This window comes from Acartia tonsa, chromosome 13 (assembly GCF_053477335.1).
Source record: "Acartia tonsa isolate MP-2025a chromosome 13, ASM5347733v1, whole genome shotgun sequence".
In the NCBI taxonomy this organism is placed as follows: domain Eukaryota; kingdom Metazoa; phylum Arthropoda; class Copepoda; order Calanoida; family Acartiidae; genus Acartia; species Acartia tonsa.
Genome location: NC_137272.1, coordinates 6,326,220 through 6,347,871, shown reverse-complemented (window position 1 = coordinate 6,347,871; position 21,652 = coordinate 6,326,220). Strand labels below are relative to the sequence as shown.

Below are 21,652 nucleotides of genomic sequence, written 5' to 3'. Positions count from 1 at the left end.
AGACGTCTAGTTTTCACAAATTTAATTTTTTTACCAATAATAAAAATTAGTTAGCTCTTTTTGTATGAAGCACAAGATCTCTGAAATGACTAAAATTCAAAGTAAACCGCCAGTCCCATAGATGCAGAGGACGAAGCCAGGGATTTAAAGGTATACGACAATACCCAATAAATCTATGTACATCCTCAATGATGATGCACGAAAAACACCTATAAGTTGTTAACCCAGTGAATAGGAAAACGTTAGAATACATTTTTTGGGGACTAGAGTAATAAACAGCCCAATGTATTCTCCCTTCCTGGGGCGAAGCTATTTATAGTTTTGTTTATACCATTTATGCTGTTCTATACATTTTAAGATTAAATTAAATCATAAAATTTCAACTTATTTATAGATTTTATGACTCAAATAAAAAAGTTTAAAAACTCTCATAGGTTAGTTCATTTTTTAGATGCAAAATGAAAAAGGTATTCAAAACAAATTTTCTTTTAACACATAAAATTTGCATTACAATATCTTAAAAGAAATCAAAAAAATACTTAAGATAGACAAACATATAGACAACTATGAGTAATAATATGAATCTGGAAACAATTAGATTTAGTAAGAGAAACCCAGAATTAAAACTTAAGAAGATTGATTGTTAGACATTTGAAAATGCAACTAATGTATCTTTTTGGAGCAATTTAATGAGTCTAAAAGTTAGTTATTTAGACTGGTGCTCAGATTTTTTGCCTTATTGATGATAAGTAGGGGGATGTGGGAGGTGAAATATGAGTAATGTAATCATATTTTGATGTTTTTACTATCCCAATCTATAAAGTAGCCAGGATTTTGTTTTTGTTCGGTAGGATCTTGCTACCGATTGAGTTCTTCATTTTAGGAAATCCAGGTTATTATATTCTTAAATGTAAGTTTTTTGATGGTTTTAGGCTATAATAATTCCAGGGCGCAACCGCTAGTAGTCTTATATTGATATAACCAATAACCACCTTAGATATCTTGAGCTAAAGTAACAAAAAAGTTACTAGAAAAATCTAAAATTATGATTATAAAGCCATTCTAAAAAGAATCTAAATTGAATTTAAGTAGAGGAAATTTGACGTTTAAAGTATTTTATATTAATTTAATTTTAAATCAAAAGCTTTGCTGATGTCAAAAGGACATTCAAATGTACCAATTAAATATATGTATATATGTAATCAGGGAGGAAGGTTACATTGACCTGTTTATTACACTAGTCCCCAACGTTTTATAATAACGATTTCTTATATGTTTGCTTTCAGTAAATTTTGATTGGTTGATTTATTGAGTTGAGTGTTCAAACGCTTCAACTACTTATTGTAATTTATAGACGGAGTAATTTTGTGTATTATTATTGGTGATGTACATCAATTTATCGGCCTTTGTCTTATCCCTTTAGATCCCTGTTTAAATGTACTTTAATTATTTACAAATTATCAATCAAAATATAGCAGGCCTCAAATTAAATATATGTAAAATAAAATATATATATTATATATATACTTTTTTAGTATTTTCATAAATTTTTCTTGAAATATAAAGATATCTTAAAAGTGATTGATTGGGCTTGTAAAGGAACCATTTGAGTATCTTCGGTCGAAAAAGGTCTGATTTGTGAGCATTTTTGACCAAGTTGTGGCCAAATAATAATAAAACATAAAAAAGGTAACACACTTTATCAGGGATCCAAAGGAATAAGACAATGACCAATAAATTAATGTACATCCCCAAAGGAGATACACAAAATTACCCCTTCTGTAGATTAAAATATGTCGCTGAAACGTTTAAACACTCAACTTAATTATTCAACCAATCAAAATTCACTTTTGTCCCCAAATGTTGAGCTAACGTAAAATAACACTTTATTATAAGACTTTGGGGACTGGTGTAATAATCATTCCATTGTCCCCTCCCTCCCCAGTAAGCAATGCATTTACTATTCATAATATAAAATATTTAATAGTTTAATTATCCAGAAATATTATGTAAAGAATAAAAAGCAATCATATTAAAATTAGGAACACAAATAATTTATCAGAAAATTTATCATAAACTAAATTTATAGATGCTAGCCTATTATATTATCAATGTTACTTCATGTTTGGGACAAAAAAGTAGCTTTTTTTGTGATATTTGAAAATTCAGAAAATCTTTGTAACAATGCCTTTCACGTAACTGAACCACCCCCCTCCCCTTCCTCACCTTGAAGAGTATTGCATCGTATTATATCCAGTATTGTACGAAAATGAAAATGTTGAATCACATAATATTAGAACCATTTTTGATAGCCTGTGCCTTCACGGAAAGCTGTTAATAATACGATGCGATAAATAACTATTAAAATGGGCAATAGAACTATTACAATATCTTTTTAGAATATAGAGTCCAATCCTTTAACAAAACATGTGGTTTATATCTTGAGGCTATTACATCATAATTACTTTAAGTATTGAGCTTTTCCTCCTAATTTCATACATTCAAAGATTAGCTTCAAATAAAAATTTTTTTAAAATGCGATTAGAATATAAACAGGAAAAAATTAATACAATAAAGCAAGAAAAAAGCAAGACTTCATTAAGATAAAATAGTATACGTATTAGAACATTTTTATGCCAGCTACTACCACTTTTATTGAAGTCATATAGTCGAAAAAAATATTATTAATATTGCTTATCAAAAATTAAATTATTTCAATTTTAAGCCTTAATAGCTTTAGACTAAAGTAACAGGATGTTTGTGTGTCTGTGTGTTTGTTTGTACCGAAGGATCTCGCTAACCGCTGAACCGATCGGGTTCTCCTTAACAGGGTAGCTTATCATAGGTCCCGGGAAGGATTATAACTATTTTGGGGGAGAGTACCACCACCCTCCCAAGAGAAATAATAATACATCGAAATTTTCATTTTAATTATAGATACTCCTCCGTAACATTGCGAGGTATCGTATAAAGAGACTCTTACGCAACATATCGTAGAAACTTGAACGCAACAAAAAAAAAAAACATTTAAAGTGCCACTAGAGGTTTCTAGGGGCGTAACCGCTAGTTTTAGAGATAGAATTTGAATATCGAAAGATTATCAACTTATTTTTGAAAGGATAAGAAAAATAAGTGAATTCCGATAATAATTTAGTTGTACTTATCTCCTAGACGAGTACTTAATTTATTTGAATACCTATTTGAACGATATAGCGTTGTATTTTTATGTGCTTTCAAAAAATGCCGATGTAAATATCAGGCACATTTGTAATAATAGTATTAATTTAGTACACTATTCCTCAAATTTTTATAAGAATGTTTTCTTATTCATTGTGGCTTAACAACCTTGGGTAATTTTACTGTATATTGATTGGTTGGTTGGTTCCAACAATTAAGTGTTTCAAAGTTCCAACCAATAATTTTAATCTATTGTATATCATCATTGGATGTGTACATCAATTTATCTGCCATTGACTTATCCCTTTTGATTCCTGCTTTTGAAGAGTAGAATTTTAAATACACAAAATGAATTTGGAGTAGCTTTCTTTTCCTTAATAAATAATCAAACTTTGTGTACTTTAAATACAGATGTAATTCTGCATGCAAAGTACAACATAGCCAGGGATCTAAAGGGATAAAACAAATACCGATAAATTGATGTACATCCCCAGTGATGATACATAAAACTACCCTTCTGTAGATAATAATTAGTGGTTAAATCGTTTGGACACTCAACTTTATGAACCAACTAATCAAAATTCATTTAAAGTCCCCAAAGTAGCTAATTCAAGAAATAAAAAAACGTTGTTATAAAACTTTGGGGACTAATATAATAAACAGCCCAATGTCCCCTTCCTCCCTGACATATAGCGCTATCTTTCTATATCTATTAAGCCACTTAATTTAGTGGTATATCGAGAATTTTTTAAGCTATTAAAACACAATTGGATTTTTGGTACGATTTTAAATCTGTTTTAAATCTACTAGGGGGCAAAATTATGTAATGTTATAAAAATTTAATCATTTTTTCTGTGTGTGTGGTTTGAATGATAATCTAGATTTTTTGATGGATCCTGTGGCCGCCAGGATGGTCAATGGACCATATAAATATATATAGCACAGACATACAGACATACAAATGACAGAAGCGGACAGTTAAATTATTGAATCCTACCACATCAGATTTATCTATCTATCTATCTAATTTCTATATATTAACTCCTACCTTCCAACCCGCTGAGGTGTGCACATCAGATCGCTCCTTAAAAAATTTTAAATTATTGATAATGGGGCAGTTTTCCGCCATTTAAAAACAAACTTTTTTTTAAGTATAACAAATAATTGAATTCAACACTATATTTTAATTCTGAATAAATAGTATAGGGATAATAGGTTTTTTTAACATTAATTTCTTACGACGCATTGCATAATCATATATACCTATTGTTCCAGATAATTATAACATTGATTTAGCCAACAGTTATTCATAGAAGTCAGGTATAGATGTTGAAACCTGTTCCTAACATGGTAATGCTACTCCTATGGGTTTAAATTGACCGTGAACGCTAAAATAGTTATTTCTCGCATCGTATTATAAACAGCTTTCCGCGGATATAGAATGTACAATTATAAGATTAAAACCAGTTTATTTGGCACCTCGGGGCTAAAAAAACTGGTTTTAATCTTATGATTGTACATTTTTATATTCGTAGAAAGCTGGATATAATACGATGCTAGACATAGTTTTTTCGTATGGATGAGAACCGGTTCCTATCCACCAGATTCGAATGAATAATATTACGAGTTCCTTGTATTGAGAGACAGACATACATTCAAGATTTGCATCTATCCATCTACTTCTTACCTTAAAGTAATTAACATTATTGATGAGCCAGTCGTAAATTTGGGACAGTGTCAGCCGTTTGTCCGGACTACTTTGAATTGCCTGAACAAATATTAGCATTAGAGTTTCCAAAGATACGAATTAAAGATTGTGTTTATAACACTTTGGAGAACAGAGCTGGATCTTTAAATCATTTTAGTGGTAAGCCAGATAGGGGTGAGCCAACTTTCAACCAATGAGAGCACAGCATTTTATGAAATGCCGCGCTGTGATTGGCTGAAATTCGGCGCACTCCGATCTGGCTCACCACTAAAATGATTTAAAGATCCAGCTCAGTATAGTTTACATTTACAAGTGTGATGAAATTAGTGTATAATGTTAGTCGCTATGTTGATTTAAATATTATGGTCATGCGGATATGACAGCTATGATTGTTCTTATACAGGGATCTAAAGGGATAAGACAATGGTTGATACATTGATGTATATCCCCAATAATTATACATAAAATTACCCCTTCTGTAGATTACAATAAGTTGTTGAAACGTTTGGATACTTAACTAAATGAACTTGAGCCATCGAACAAGAAAACGTTATCATAGAACTTTGGGGACTGGTGTAATAAACAGTGTAAATTTGTTTACAAAAACACATATAAATTTTAAAAAACAATGTTGCCATTGTGAAATAAGTTTCTATCTATCCATTCTAATTATCTATCTATCCACCAGTCTATCCATCTATATATCCAACAGCCATCTATATATCTATCTACATTGACATCTAAAGAGTGCATATGTCCGTTCTATTTATCTATCAATCTATCTATCCATCTATCTTTCTATCCATCCATCTATCCATATATTTATCTATCCATCCATCTATCCATATAACAATCTACCTGTGTAATTAGATCAGCATAGCTGTAATTGCCCCATGGATTTCTTCTGGTTGTCTTAGCCTTGAGTCCTTGGCTAGCTAGCGAAGTATCGGGTACTATATCTTCTAAAATAATTTTTTTTTAAATATAAATCCTCGAAAATTAATAAGAGTAAAGTGAAAAACTTTTTATAAGAGATAAATACTTTATATTCATCAGATAATTTGTTAGCATACAACATCTAAATGTGTTTAATAGAATATTAGCATCTTTTGATGTTTTATATCTGGCCTAAGAAATGATTTTAAAAACTAAAAATGCGGTAAAATATATATGAAATAAAAGACAGAATTTGTAAATGCTTCTGAATTGTAAGTTAACTAAAACAAGGAGGAAAATTTCCAGAAAAAGTAAAGAAGATGGTTTATGGTAAAATACATCAGATAAAAAATTAATCAATGATATATAATATTTTATGCTCTGGTTACTTTAATAATTCTTGTATGTTAGTTTTAAACTAGCAGTGTTTAAACTTTTCAACCAAAAATTATATTTTTCTAGCCCCTTTTCATACCCCAGTGGAGCTTTAACTCAACTTGGCCCTTACCATAGGAGATACGAAACTCTACCTAACCTAACTTGTAAAAGTGAAATCAAATATATTTTTGATTTTTTTCTAGGGGCGATTTTTCTTGAGAGAGTAGCGGTACCCTTCCCCAAAATAGTTATAAACCTTTCCAGGACCTATGGGAAGCTACCCTATAAAATGAACCGGTTAGCTAGATCCTTCGGTACAGACAAGCAAACAGACAAACAGAGATAATTGTACTTTATTATTATTTAAAATATAGTTTGTATAAATTTAGCAAGGGATGCAAATGCCTATAGATGTATTTATTACGCCTGTAATAATTCCGTAAAAATGTTCCAGTGGGGGCATTAATACTGGGTATTCATATAAAATGCGAACAAATAAGGGGCGTAAAAATCTTTTTTTCACACTTTAATTCAAGGCAAATAGATTGTTTTATGTCAGAGAGAGATAAAAAGGGGACAATAGGCTGTTTATTACACTAGTCCCCAAACTCTTATAATATCGTTTTTTAACATCAAACGCTTCAATTAATAATTATAATCTATAGAAGGGGTAATTTTGTGTATCATCATTGGGGTTGTACACCAATTTACTGGCCATTGGCTTATCCCTTTAGATACCTGGTTTTATGTTAAGTAGCCAAAGGTTAAATAGTGCTTGATAGGTACTTTGAGGGAAACCACCTTATATCACATTTCAATGTAATTGGAGACCGAGAAAAAATACCCACCCCCTTCCCCTCTTTAAAACAAAAAAAATCTTTTAGTCCCAATTTTTTCCAATATTAAAAAGATACAATTTTAACACACTTGTGTTGCCCCTAAAAAATCTTCATCTAAAATCACTAAGGAGGTCGCACAAAAAAATGCGTATCAAATTTTTTTTACAAATTTTGAACACAAAATACATATGTGAATTATTAGCATCTTAATGTAGTGCATTTAGTTACGAAAAGTACATTTATATAAAAGTGCATTAATTATTAAATTTATGAGGAAAAGAATCAAATTGTTGAAAAGATCTTTTTTTTTAAAATGTCTTAAAATAAGAATTTAAATTGCAAAAGGTCTGTTTTTTTTTGAGTAAAACATACTTCTTTAGAAGAAATTATTGGCTTTTTAGGGAAACTTTGTAAAAGTGGTTTCTTTTTCTTTTTTTACGAGTCAGCTGCCTGTAAGCCATAGACGAATCATAATATGGCAATCCATATTTTCAAAATACTTTTCAAACGGGTTTTAACTTGAGGCTTCGGCGCGGCTGACGCGCGGATGCCGAGCCCTAATAAATGAGAATCATTTAATATTCGCAATTACCCCGCACATTATCACATCCGCATTGCATCGTGTTAAATATTCGCAAAAAAAGGCAATAGCAAAAAAGTAACGCTGTTGTACTAATATGTAAATAGATGTTTTTATTATAATATTCTGCGAAAATTAACCCTTAACGGTCGAGGGGGGGGGGGCGTTGAACGCCCCCCCATCCGGTTTTTTCTATCTCATTTTATGTGTGTGAAAGATAAAGAGCCCAAACTGCTTGACTTTTTAAGTATGGGTATGACACATAACTGAGAGTTGAAATTTTTTGAATATCTCCATCCTTGCGGGCACAGGATGCCAGCAAACCTGGCAGGGTCATCCAGGTAAAGAACAAAAATTTGTTTTTGATTTAAACAAAGCATTTTATCTTACCAAAATACTAAAATATCCTCTAGTAGTACATCCTCATATTAAATACAGGTGTTCAAGTCAATTTCAGGTTCCAGGTATGATCCTGCAGGTCCTGATCCTCCAGGTCTCCAGAAATCTTTAAAATGCTCCTGTGGCCGCAATTTTTTACTTAGAGACTTCAAATTTTAAACTTAAGCTTTTCTTACATGTCTACATAATGTATTAAAATTTCATAAAGATCCGCCGCCGTTTTCCCGCCGACCGCCGACTGCGGCGGCTGGCAGCTGTCAAGTACAGCTGCGGCCGCTGAAACTTATGTTTTGATATTTCAAATATAAAATTTAAATAAAATAAACATTTTCTGCAAAAAAAAATTTTCTTCTAGCTTTAAAAATAAAAAAATTACAGCCGTTTGAAATTTTTAAGTAAAAAAGGACCTAAAAACAAAGGTTGTTAAATAAAAGGGTGAAGGAAGCGGAAATTGACCTTGACTTACTTAAGGTCGGAAATTCACCATAACACAGGGGACTTGCACAAAAAATTTTAGTCCTCTAGCTCTAATAGGAACTGAGATAATGAGGGGGGGCGTTGAACGCCCCCCCCCCCCCCCCCCCGACTAATTAAGGTGCGGCAAGGGGCCCGACTGTTAAGGGTTAATAAAAAGCAACCTCTAAAGAAAGTTTAATTAATTAATAAAAGTCCTACATTTTTTACCCCGCAACCAGTATTTCACTGAATTTTTTGGTAATTTATGGCAATTTTTGGCGATTTCTCTTGGGAGGGTGGTGGTAACCTCCCCTATAATAGTTATACACCTTCCTAAGATAATATACCCTGTAAAGAAGAACTCTATCGGTTCAGCGGTTAGCGAGATTTTTGGTACAGACAGACATTGTTACTTTATTTATATAAAGCTTACCCTTTTCTTCATACGGCATCTCCTCGGATAAAAGGGGAAGGTAAGAACTTGTCCCCCCACTCGTTGAAGATGGGGAGGTGAAGGGGGGAAGCTGTAAGACCAATACTTAAATATATTTGGTAGTTTTGTGTTGCATTTTGTATGTGTCTTGTTTTTAAGGGATCTAAAGGGATAAGCCAATGGCCGATAAGTTGATGTAAACCCCTTTTGTAGATTTCATTTATTGTTTGACTGTTTTGGATACTAAACGAACTAACCAATCAGAATTTAATAAAAGTCCCCAAAGCCAACTTATAAGAAAACGATATTTAAAACTTTGGAGACTATTGTAATAAACAACCCATTGTCCCTGCTTGTTTTTAGTCGTTTAGAATTCAAGACAACATTTAACAACCAACCAACCTTTTGATTAAACGACCTTTATCTATGGGTATAGGCCAACCCCTTCCTCTTCCTATATACGCTAAACGCCTGACATAGAAGCCGCAGTGCTATTTACGAGGTTTGTGTCGAGACAATACAAGATTTTGAAAATAAACTTTTTAAAAAAAGAATCAAGTTAATAATGTTAACCATGGGTCTTAAGGAATAAGACAATGGCTGCTAAATTAATATACATTCCCTGTAAATTACAATTATTGGTTGAAACGTTAGGAGACTTAACTTAATGAACCAACCCATCAAATTCGACGAAAGTCCCCAAAGTTGTTAAGCTAACTTTATAATAAAACTTTGAGGAACTAGTTTAATAAACATTCAAATGTCCCATCCCTCCCTGAAACAATATATTATTATTTAAGTATTGGTCCCTGATGCTGGGATATGTTGAAGGGTTCTACCTTCTCTGGGAGGAGCAGCAGCTCTTCGGAGGTGTCGGTGTCCATCAGATTACTACCATACCCTTGAGCCTAGAAATAAGAATATTGTCAGTGATAAAGCAGCTTATATTGCCTAATAAAAAATAACGTCATACAAAACAAATGACCAATGATAGGCCAGTATAAATTGTTATGGACCAATTCTAAAATGTACATATACATACTGGCCTTTCATTGGCCATTTGTATTGTATGACGTCATTGTTAATTAGGCACTATAAGCTGCTTCGTCAGTGATTGTCTAAAATAACATCTTATAATCATCAATCATAAATATGTTCGTACGTCATTCCCTTCAACACGGTTCATCATTATTCATTTTTTAAAAGGAGGGGGGGGGGCAAGTTTGTCCTACTCCACAATAATAACTTAAATCAGGATACATAGGTAAATATGTTCCCTGAAAAGTAAGACAGACAGTCGAATGGACGGACAGACAGACAACGTTATACTTTATGTTATGTTTATAAGCTCTGCATAAATAAAGTTTGATAAAAATAGCTTAAAACCATAAAAAGACTTGCATATAAAACTATCCCGTGACTTGTATGAAGCTCTCCTAAAATTGAGAACTAAATCTTTTTAGTAGTTTTCAAAATCTTAAGCTAAAGGCAAAAAAATAATATTTATATATTTAATAGGAATACAAAACACTTCTAAACTCTAGCTCGAACTTTAGTTCAGATGATTTTTGGAAAAAACAAGGATGACAACATCCATAAAAGCGAAGCACTGAAACGGTAGGACAAACGGACATTAACACTTGTATTGTGTCTAAACTGAATTATCAGAATATAAAAGTATAAGAGTCGAAGCAAAATTGTAAGTAAATTTGTTGAAAAACTTCTTGATACAGGATAATGTTTATTGAGTTTATGGACATACTTACATTTTTAGGATTTGATTATAGAGTTGCTTTGCTTAAAATATTGTTCTTTGTTATCCCAGGAATCAATATACAAAAATCAGATCAAACGGATAATTAGATCACATAAAAATTTGCTGTTAAAAAACTAGAAAAATCAACATGTTTAAAATGGACGTACAGACATTCTGGTAATGATTATAGAGTTGCTACGCTTTCTAAATCGTACCTAACTACTACAGGAATCATCATGCAAAGTTTGAAATCGATAGGATAATTCTAACATGCCTAAATTAACGAATAAAAGCTATCTATCTCGGACGGACGGACGTACGGACGGACATACGGACCGACCCTAATTATAGAAAAGCTTCCCTTTTAAAAACGTTCTTTACCTGTAAAACCCTGGGCCACGTATAACTTCTATCCCTTTTGATTGGTTCAAAACTACCAGAGGGAGAGGGCATACCATGTAAACCTAAAATATATATAATACCTGGTAATCTTAAAATATTAGGCTAAAGGGATAAGACAATGGCAGATAAATTGAGTACATCCCAAATGATGATCCACAAAATTCCCGTTCTGTAGATTACAATTAGTGATTGAAACGTTTAAAACACTTAATAAACCAACCAATCAAAATTCAATGAAAGTCCCCAAAGTTGTTAAGCCAACGAATAAGAAATCTTTAGTATAAGACGAAAAAGGTAACTAACAGGGGGATCCAGGTAGTTGTCTGGGTATAGATCTATACTACATTTAAATTAATAGTCATGATATAAATATACCTTTTTTAATATTTCAATTTAAATGTAACATAGTGATATGCAATAAAAATTTTCCAGATGTACTAAAATAAAATAGAGCCTGATTACCTGAATGAGGTTCCTGAAGGCCTCCAGAAGTGAGACAGCTCATGCCTGGAAGCTGATGACCGTTTACAGAGTTTGAAACACCTGAACTTTTACTTGATAACAAAGGATATTTGTATGGTTAAGTTTTTAATTCAAAGGCTTTTAAGCATGAATAGATTAAAAATGTAAGGACGTCTAAGCTTTATTAGGGGTTGTTCCACATTCTCACTAAAGGAAAAAATTTAGGTTAAACGTCCTTGTAAAGAAAGAAAATACCTTTTTGTATGATATAATCATCCTATTCATTTGATTTTAGAACATTGATTCCTAGGACAACTAGATACAATATTCTAAGCGGACCATCTCTGTTTTACTGTTTCATTTCAAAACTTCGTTTTTATGGATCTTATCATCCTTGTTAATTAATTTTTTGAGAAAAAAGGCTGAAATCGGTCTCTAGTTTACCCTTCAGTGGATAAATTATGGAATTTAATATCAATAATAGTTATTTCTCGCATCGTATTATAAACGGCTTTCCGCGGATATAGAATGTACAATTATAGCCGGTGCCTTCGGCACCTCGATGCTAAAAAAACTAGTTTTGATCTTATGATTGTACATTTTTATATTCGTAGAAAGCTGGATATAATATGATGCTAGACATAGTTTTTTCGTATGGATGAGAACCTGTTTTTATCCACCGGATTCGAATGAATACGAGAAGAGTTATTTCTCTCATCGTATTATAAACGGCTTTCCGCGGATATAGAAAGTACAATTATGAGATTAAAACTAGTTTTTTTAGCCCCGAGGTGCCGAAGGCAACGGCTAAAAAAAACTAGTTTTAATCTTATGATTGTACATTTCTATATTCGTAGAAAGCTGGATATAATACGATGCGAGACATAGTTTTTTCGTATGAATGAGAACCGGTTCCTATCCACCGGATTCGAATGAATACGAGAATAGTTATTTCTCGCATCGTATTATAAACGGCTTTCCGCGGATATAGAATGTACATTTATAAGATTAAAACTAGTTTTTTTAGCCCCGAGGTGCCAAAAAACTGTACAATTAATCAATTTTAAAATAATTATAACAAAGCTATTGTGTCAGCTATTACATAACTTATTGTCAATAGATTATTAAAAACTGCTTAATTCTAAAAAATCAATTATTTTAAACTAAGCACTAGGTAGTGATTTGTAGACGCAAAATAAGGGATCATGGAAAGAAAACAAAGTAGTGTGTTTCGTCGTATTTTCGCAGTACCTTTGATAGGTTATTTTAGGTTAGGTTAAGTAAATGTCAATGTTAATTATTGCCCCGTAGGGGTAGGAAATTGCCCCTGTAGGTTTAGAGCCCGCAGGTGCTAGAAATTAAGAAAAACTTACTGTGAAAATACGACGAAACCCATTACTTCATATTCTTTCCCTTGATGCCAAAAAAGTTTTATTTCTATTTTTTTATAAATCTTATGATTATGTTTTTTTTATCAAATTTCCTGATTGATGTAGGGGAGAGGTGGATGCCATATGACCCCCCTGATTCAGGGGAGGTGAAGGGTGGTCCAGGTACCCAGGAGATATGCGGGGGGTACTGAACAGCTCCTAAAACAAAAAAATATTTTTTAAGAGGGGTTCTCTATTTTTTATCTATAATACAAAATAGCTTGATGTCTGTCCGTCCGTCTGTCTGTCCGCCTAAAGCTTAAGATCTCGGTAACCACTGAACCGAATGGGCTCTACTCTTCAGGGAATATACCTACTGGTCCTGTGGTGGTTTAAAGCTATTTTGGAAAAAAAAGAAGAAAAAAAAGCTGTCGCACTTATATGTATTAAATAAATATTACAAAGATTATAACGCACAAAACAAAAACAAAACTGGGTTGGGTTTGAACTTCCCATCACATCTTGGGGCGAAGCCCCTAGCGGCTCGCGGCGAAGTACGAATATATAAAGTAGTAACCTTTTTTTGTTTGTAGCTAGGGATCTCGCTAACCGCTGAACTAATATGGTCAGTGAAGCTACTTATGGGTCTCGGGATGGTTTTAGGCTATTTTATTTTTATAAAAAGCCTAGTTAGGTATAGTTTTAGACCCTTCCATGTTCCTTCGGTATAGAGCCCCTAGAGGCTAGGGGCGCAGCCGCTAGTGTTTAAAATGGTACAATTAATCGATATAATTACTTAGATGTTGTTCCAGATTTTTATGTACTCTAATAAAGTGAAACTTCTAGCTGACTCAAATAACGATTGCCCCCATCCACCTACTTTAACCCTTCCTCTCCTACTGGTTGAACTAATTGACCATAAATGATGTCCATATTGACGACAATTTAATTCTGTCATAATATCCAAGTTTATTTTATATCCACTATCATTACATGACGCTAAATATTCCAGTTACAGACAGTTTACCCAATATAAATTATAAATTCTATTGTTTGTTTTTAAAAAAAATGTATAAAGGTAATTTAGGACAGCGAAATACAAATAAAACAATATAATTTTATTTATTTGGCTATTATTACCCAAGTTGTATTTTGTCTAAGTATGTTTTCCATAGATTTCTTTTGAAGCATGGCCGACAGACCAACGGACAAAGTAAATTATATACTGGATGCTCATTCCTTTTAGATAATATTCACAAAAATCCGTCATCTATCGAAAAATATGACCTGAGAAAATAATTTAGACAGACGGAAATTTCGAATTATAAGGTAACTCCGCTATTAAAAGATTATCTGAAGGGTTAAGACAATGGCCTATAAATTGATACATAAAATTACCCTTCTGCAGATTAAAATTAGTGCTTAAAACGTTTGAACACTCAACTTAAAGTTGTTAAGCCAACAAAAAAAGAAAACATCAATAAAAAAAAATTTGGGTCTAGTGTAATAAACAGCCCAGCCTTACTGAATATACTTTTCCTAACCTACATTCTTGTTATCAAAATTCAAAGTATGTAAACTACAATATTGAAATTATAGACCTTGGCAAATTAAAGTTTGACACTACAAGGTTAGACAATGATATTACACGACTTTTTACTTTTTATTTATATTTTAAAATTGTAATGATAACAAATTAGTCGCAATTTAGTCATATCTTAAATATTTAACAGTATGTCCTTCTGTCTGTTTGTTTGTACCCCAAGATCTCGCTAGCTGCTGAACCGATATGGTTCTCCTCCTTTACAATAAAGCTTCAAATGCGTCCTGTTCAGGTAAATAATTGTATTAGGAGAGGATACTACCACCCTCCTTACAGAAAAAAACACATATCCCCCCCCCTAAAAAAAAATCTTTTTTTTATTAAACTAGATATGATAATTAAGGTCACCTTCCCACCCCCTCCCCCTCTTACTCAGGTGCCTCTAGAGTCCTCTAAGGGTCTAGTCGTTATTAATTTATTTTTCTATAGGATTTGTAATTAATTTACACAAAAAATATTATAACAAAAGGTTAAACTTAATCAAGAAGAAGGTGACAATCGGTCAGACAATGAAGTATAGAGTAGTGCCATGACAAAAGCTTTCATGGAGAGAGGGGATATTGATTGGTTTATTAAGTTGACTGTCCAAATGTTTCAATCTCTATTTTTACGCTACAGAAGGGGTCATTTTTTGTATCTTCTTAGGGGATATACATCAATTTATTGGCCATTGTCTTATCACTCTAGATCCCTAGAAGCTTTACTTACATTTTTCAGGAAAGCCGACAAATCCTCTGTATCAGGAAAATCTGGAATATTTGCCGCCACCCCACCAACAGCTGACGACACTGTTGTTGTTCGCACACAATTTTGGCGGGAAATATGATCAGCTGATTCTAGAACAGCTGTTCCGTCACTGTAATGTATCACATGGCGATCAGCTAACATTGAGTTGTATCTGTTGATTATCACATCATTGGTGTTGTTCATATTGTTTGTATCATAATCACACATCTGATAATCCAACAGGGGCATCAACAAAATTTATATGTGGTTACTTTCAGGGATCTAAAGGTATAAGACAATGCAGAGAAATGCCCCAATGCTGAAACACAAAAATACCCCTATAGTAGATAATTAGTGGTTGTAAAGTTTGAACACTCAACTAAATGAACCAACCAATTAAAATTCAATAAAAATCCCAAAGGTTGTAAAGCCAACGAATAAGAAAACGTTGTTATAAGAACTTGGGGACTAGTGTAATAAACAGCCTAGAAATTGGATGAAAAAGCTAAAAGTATATACCTATCTTATTTTTGGCAAAAAGCATAAAAAAATATTTGTTAACATTTTTATTAAAAATTCTGAATATGCCCCTGTTGCTGTTTTTGCATGATAACTGAATGAGAACTAGTGTTTATCAATTGACTAGACATGTTGGATGGCATATTATTACTGGATGGCATACTATTACTTGATGGCATACTATTTGTGGATGGCATACTGCTTTGCTGTACAGCCCGTGGCAGAAGGGCAAAGGGACTGGAATCATTCAAATTGTCAACCTGAAATTAATTTTTATATAATAAAACAATCTATAATAAAAATTAATCTTTTACTATACTTTTTTTGTCAAACTAATGGTAACAATTTTGCATTTTTGATTAAATCCAAAACCCCCTAATTTAGGGTAAGTAAAATATATTTTGGCCATTATTGTTGTAGGCCCAAGGGGTTGTCAAAACCTCCTTAAAAACCCAATTGGGATGAAATACCTTACCCCTATTAACCCCCTTCGTTATTCACACATCCCCTAGCCATACCCTGTGCACGCCACTGTGCATTTATACAAAAAATAAATGCTATTGTTATAAAGATTTGAACAGACAAAATGTAAAAAAAATTCTAGCAATCTTAATTAGATTATAACAATTTAGTGGGCAGAAACAGGTGTCGGTATTAATTCACTAATCAATTTTTAAAGCTAGGATGCTCTATAAAAAAGGGTCTGTCTGTCCGTAACGATTGTATCCTTAATTTAGGCATGTTAGAATTATCCTATCGATTTTAAACTTGGAATGGTGATTCCTGTAATAGTAACAAATTTACTTACATTTTTGTTTTGACTAAATTATTTATAGTTCGCTTATTTATTTATGACACTGTTAATTTTTCGTTTGTCCTACAGTTTCAGAGCTTCGTTTTGATGGATGTTGTCATCCTTGTTGTTGTCATTCAAAAAATGCTTTGAAAGGACCAAAGTAAGTTAGAACAATTTATCAGAAACGTATTTTGTCTATAAAGGGTTATTAAAAAATATACAACTCCAAAAATTATTAATTTTTAAATTTGATGATAGAGGTCAGTTTAAATTTGAAATGTTTTGAAACTTACATTTCATATAATCACATATCTTATTTATGGCAATCTTTATGAGTAATGTGTTAAAAAATTAACTTTTTTGTTCTTAATTTTTTTTTTATTTTGAAATGTTAAATGTACACTATATAGTGCATAAACTATATTTTGTATTGAATATTAAAGCTACTTTATTAACATCAGGCCAGTGTCGCTCAAAGTCAGGTGAAAATCGAACCTTTATTTTTTTTAGAACAATGTTCTTACTATTACTTATCATAAAAATAAAATAACCTAAAACCACCCAGCACAAATAAGAAGCTTCGCTGTAAAGGAGAACTATATCGGTTTAGCGGTTAGCGAGATCCTTCGATACAGACATAAAACTTACTACTTTATAGATTAGGATAAACATAATGTTACCTCCATCCCTCCACCTTCAGAAAGCTCTAAACTTGACAAGATTTCGTTATCACTGATCCAACCCTCCTGAGAAAAAAAATAGTTTCTAGTTGTCTACAAAATAAATTTCTAGTTTAGATGTATAACTAGAGAACTACCTGGATCCCCCTGTTAAGGACCTTGTTCGTATGCTAGCAAATTGCTTTCTGCTCTTTTGTAGCGACTTGGCTGTGTTAACATTCCCTAAGCTATTCGTTGATTTTCAAAGACCTAACTGAAAGTTGGCACAGAGTTCTTGGAAAGGGGACATACCCCTTCCCTCTCTAGTGTTTTGCTCTAATGTCAACAAAAGCTTCTAAAGCTTTCGAATAAATTAATCTCAAATAGTTATTTTTTTTTTAATATTTCTTTAATCGACATAGCTCTTCCAAATGGAAGTGTCAAATTTTAAACCTTTTTAAAGTTTCAATCAATGCGTAAAACTGCAATTCTCTTGTTTTCTTCACGTGGTGGGTAGAATTGTATTATGAAATGAAATTACAACCCAGGGATCTAAAGGAATAAGACAATGGTCGATAAATTGATGTACATCACAAATGATGATACACAAATTTATTCTTTCTGTAGATTACAATTTGTGGTTGAAACGTTTGAATACTCAACTTTATGAATCAACCAATCAAAATTCAATAAAAAGTTCAAAAGTTTTAAAGCCAATGAATAAGAAAACGTTAATATGATACTTTAGGGACTAATATAATGAACAGCCCAATGTCCTCTCCCTCCCTGTAAAAACTTTAATTCTCGTGTTATCTTTACGTGGGTGTGGAATTGTATTATGAAATAAAATTACAACCTATAGGTCATTTCAGGGAGGAGGGGACATTGGGCTGTTTATTACATTAGTCCCAAAAACTTTTAACAGCTTAACAACTTTGGGAACCTTAGTAAATTTTCATGGGTTGGTTTATTTAGTTTAGTGTTCAAACGTTTCAACAACTACTTGTAATCTACATAAGGGGTAATTTTGTGCATCATCATTAGGGGTGTACATCAATAAATCCTCCATTATCTTATCCCTTTAGATCCCTGAGGTTAGTCACATGGAAAAGGATGAAGTTAATAAACGAGAGGTCAAACGGTAATGATTAGTGCTTATCAGACACAGACACAGGGACAAAGGATGTTCAATTAAAAGATAATTAAAATATCCTGTCTTTATATTAAAATCTGTTATAAAATCAATTCTACAGAGTGTTTCAAGAGAAATGAGTCTTTTAAAAACTAAATCATGCATACAAAAAACAATTATAAAAAATATGCTTTCTATATTAAAAAAAAAACCTGTTATAGTACATTTGTGTTTCAAATATGTATTTATGTTTATTTCAACAAATAATGCCAATTTAAAGATTGAGCAAAAAATGCTTACTTTTTTAAAATTCGAACTGCGTAGCTTGTACTAATAGTAGTAAAATGTATAGAATTGTCATAAATTCTAGTTTTTGGAAATATAAGTACCATTTTTGTGCCATATGTAGTTTAGGATCTACTTTGAAAATGTAAGAAAAAAGTTGAAAAGTTTTAAGTAAGTTGGAACATTTAATCATATAGCTCCTATACTATATGTAGCATAAGAATGGTTCTTATATATCCAAAACAACTAGAAAATCCAACCAACAATTATACATGGGCATAATATATCCATTATCCCTGATTTTAAAAACAAACAAAACTTTAAGTAAAAAACCTAATGATTTTGATTGTTTTATCACTTTTTAATGATAAGCTTTTTTATTTTAGGAATGTTTGACTTGTATTAGTTTTACAAATATTTGATTTAGAGTTGAAAGCTTTTCTACAGTCACAGTTGGTATGTACGTCCGTCTGTAACTTATAATATATGTATAAATTTAAAACCTTGCTCAAGAAATACTAAATAAGTATACTAATTCTTATACTGTTTTACATTTTAGATTAAAAATAATTTTATAAAAGTGTTAAAATGTGTCTGTTTGTCTGTCCTTAAGGGCTTATAAATGCATTTTTATTCACATACAAAGATTTTTAAAAGCGAAGCTTTTCTATAATTAGGGTCGGTCCGTACGTTCGTCCGTATTTAAAAGAAGGTTTTCTCCCAATAAACAAAATGTCGCAACTATTAATGTTCAGGAATTTTGTAATGACAAAACTTTTAATAGATTTTCAAAATTTCTCAAATCTTATTTATCTTATGACTTTTTAAATTACTAAACAATTTCGATTTCCTTCATTACTATTGGACGTAATCATCTTTGTTTTAAATAGTAGGGCTTTGCTTTCGTATATTTTCTTTCTTGTTTAAGGAGCAAAGCTTCTAAGGGGAAGTATGTACCACCGTAGCATAATTAATTTTCAGCCATGTTCAATTTTATTCAACCTTTGAATGTATTTGTCTTTTTCATTTTTTATTCAATACGTTTCTTGCAATGAAAATAATCATTTTATTTTTTTATCTAATTGACGTCTTAAGGATAAAAAGTGTTATCAAATGTATGATAAATTATTATAATAGTATGGGAGTAAAAATCAGCTGTTAATATTCAGCTAGTAACAAAATAATCCTTTTTTTGCGTTTGTTCAGTAGGATCTCGAAAACAGAAAGAAAGAATAGCTGTTTATCGTATTATAGGTAGACAGCTTTCCACGGATGTTAAAATTAAAAAAATACAATATTGAAACCAGTATTGTTAGCCCGGGCCTTAAACTGGTATTGATTTAATTACTTTTATTTTAATATTCATGGAAAATGTTCTACAATACAATGCCATACATTATTTTTCAGCTTTCATGGCTAAAAACCAGAGGTTAATTCTTTAAAAAACTCTTTCCTCACTGATTCTAGTGAGGCAAAAGTTTTTTTAAGAATTCACCTCAGTTCTGATATTGATCGGTTTCTAAGCTATACAGGAACGTTCTTTAAGTATTTTAAAAGACTATAGTAGCTTAAAAATTGTTAAAAAGTCTCATTAGTTTATACAATGATGACAACATCCATAAGCAGCAAAGCACAAAAAAACGTGAATGGACATACGGACAAAGTGATTTAAATGAGCAGTAGTCATAAAAAAGAATGGAAGAAAAGAAAAGGAAAAAAGTAAATGAGAATAATAATATAATGAGAATATTGTTGCATGATTGACAGACCGACGGACCAGGTAAGTTGTTAACTGGATGCCCTTTGGAAAGGTATATCTTCAATTGCGTTGCGGACTGACGGAAGGACATACAAAGTGAATTATAGAGTAGCTTTGTTTGTTATATTTTTTCAAGGAAAGAGGAATATTGGGCTGTTTATTATACTAATCCAAAAAGTTTTTTTTAAAAACATTTTCTTCTTAGTTGGATCAGCAACTTTGGGGTCTTTTTATTGAATTGTGATTGGTAGATTCAATAAGTTGAGTGTCCATACCATTAATTGTAATCTACAAAAGGGTAATATTGTATATCATCATTGGAGGGGTACATCAATTGTCTTATCCCTCTAGATCCCTGAATTATAGTACTATTACTTGCACACTTATTAAGATGTGGTTATTCTGAATAATTGTTACTACGCAATTAACCACAATCACTTGTGATAACAAAACTGTGATGACGATAACTTATCATCAAATATGTTAATTATGAACAATATAATCGGGGATCTAAAGGGAAAAGACAACGGTCAATATATAGATGATACATCCCAAATGATGATACACAAAATTACACTCTTGTAGTTTAAAATTAATGGTTAAAACGTTGGAACAATCAACTTTATGAATCAATTAAGAAAAAGTTTAAACAATGCTCGTTTAAACCAACCAATCAGGATTTGATAACAATACCAAAAATTTGTAATCCAAAGAATCAGAGGGTTAAAGAATTTATTAACAAATTTACAGTTAAGTGTCCCCTCCCTTATAATATTTTCTGTAAAACCGAAAAAGTAAAAAAAATATATCTGTGTTTAGACAAAATTTATTAGTAGCGAAGCTACTCTATAATTCACTTTGTCCGTCCGTCAGTCAGTCAGTCCGTCAGTCAGTCCGTAACGCTATGGGGGAAATGGGATTTACTCAGCTCCTATAAAAGATAGAATGCTGAAATTTTTTGACAACATTCCCATCATTAAGGAGCACAATTGACTATAAAACATTTTTAGCAGGTTTTAGGCTATTTTTAAATTTTTCACATTTTTCTCCATATCTTCAGTGTTTATGGTCCGATTTTCAAAATTTTTTCAGTTACAGATATCAAAATTAAATTTCCCGTCGTTTAAAGGAACAACTATGAAGGCCAGACTGCCTTTTTAGCAGGTTTTAGGCTATTTTTATATTTTTCACATTTTTCTCCATAATTTCAGTGTTTATGGTCCGATTTTCAAAATTTTTTTAGTTATAGATATCAAAATTAAATTTCCCGTCTTTTA

The 21,652-nt window shown here is 31.9% G+C and overlaps 1 protein-coding gene across 2 annotated transcripts in view; it reads right to left on the bottom strand.

Moving 5' to 3' along the window:
• The window catches only part of LOC145334962 (uncharacterized), a 55,846-nt gene that overhangs the window by 31,544 nt on the left and 2,650 nt on the right, over window positions 1-21,652 (bottom strand). For both annotated transcript variants that reach the window (XM_080180598.1, XM_080180599.1), the window contains exons 2-12: window positions 17,221-17,286; window positions 15,819-16,004; window positions 15,208-15,456; window positions 13,014-13,115; window positions 11,527-11,611; window positions 11,044-11,126; window positions 9,719-9,814; window positions 8,907-9,000; window positions 5,744-5,847; window positions 4,865-4,945; window positions 4,226-4,261 (exon numbers count right to left, since the gene is read on the bottom strand). In XM_080180598.1, coding sequence (XP_080036724.1) covers window positions 4,226-4,261; window positions 4,865-4,945; window positions 5,744-5,847; window positions 8,907-9,000; window positions 9,719-9,814; window positions 11,044-11,126; window positions 11,527-11,611; window positions 13,014-13,115; window positions 15,208-15,456; window positions 15,819-16,004; window positions 17,221-17,286 — 1,182 coding nt within the window. The remainder of the gene's footprint in view (window positions 1-4,225; window positions 4,262-4,864; window positions 4,946-5,743; window positions 5,848-8,906; window positions 9,001-9,718; window positions 9,815-11,043; window positions 11,127-11,526; window positions 11,612-13,013; window positions 13,116-15,207; window positions 15,457-15,818; window positions 16,005-17,220; window positions 17,287-21,652) is intronic.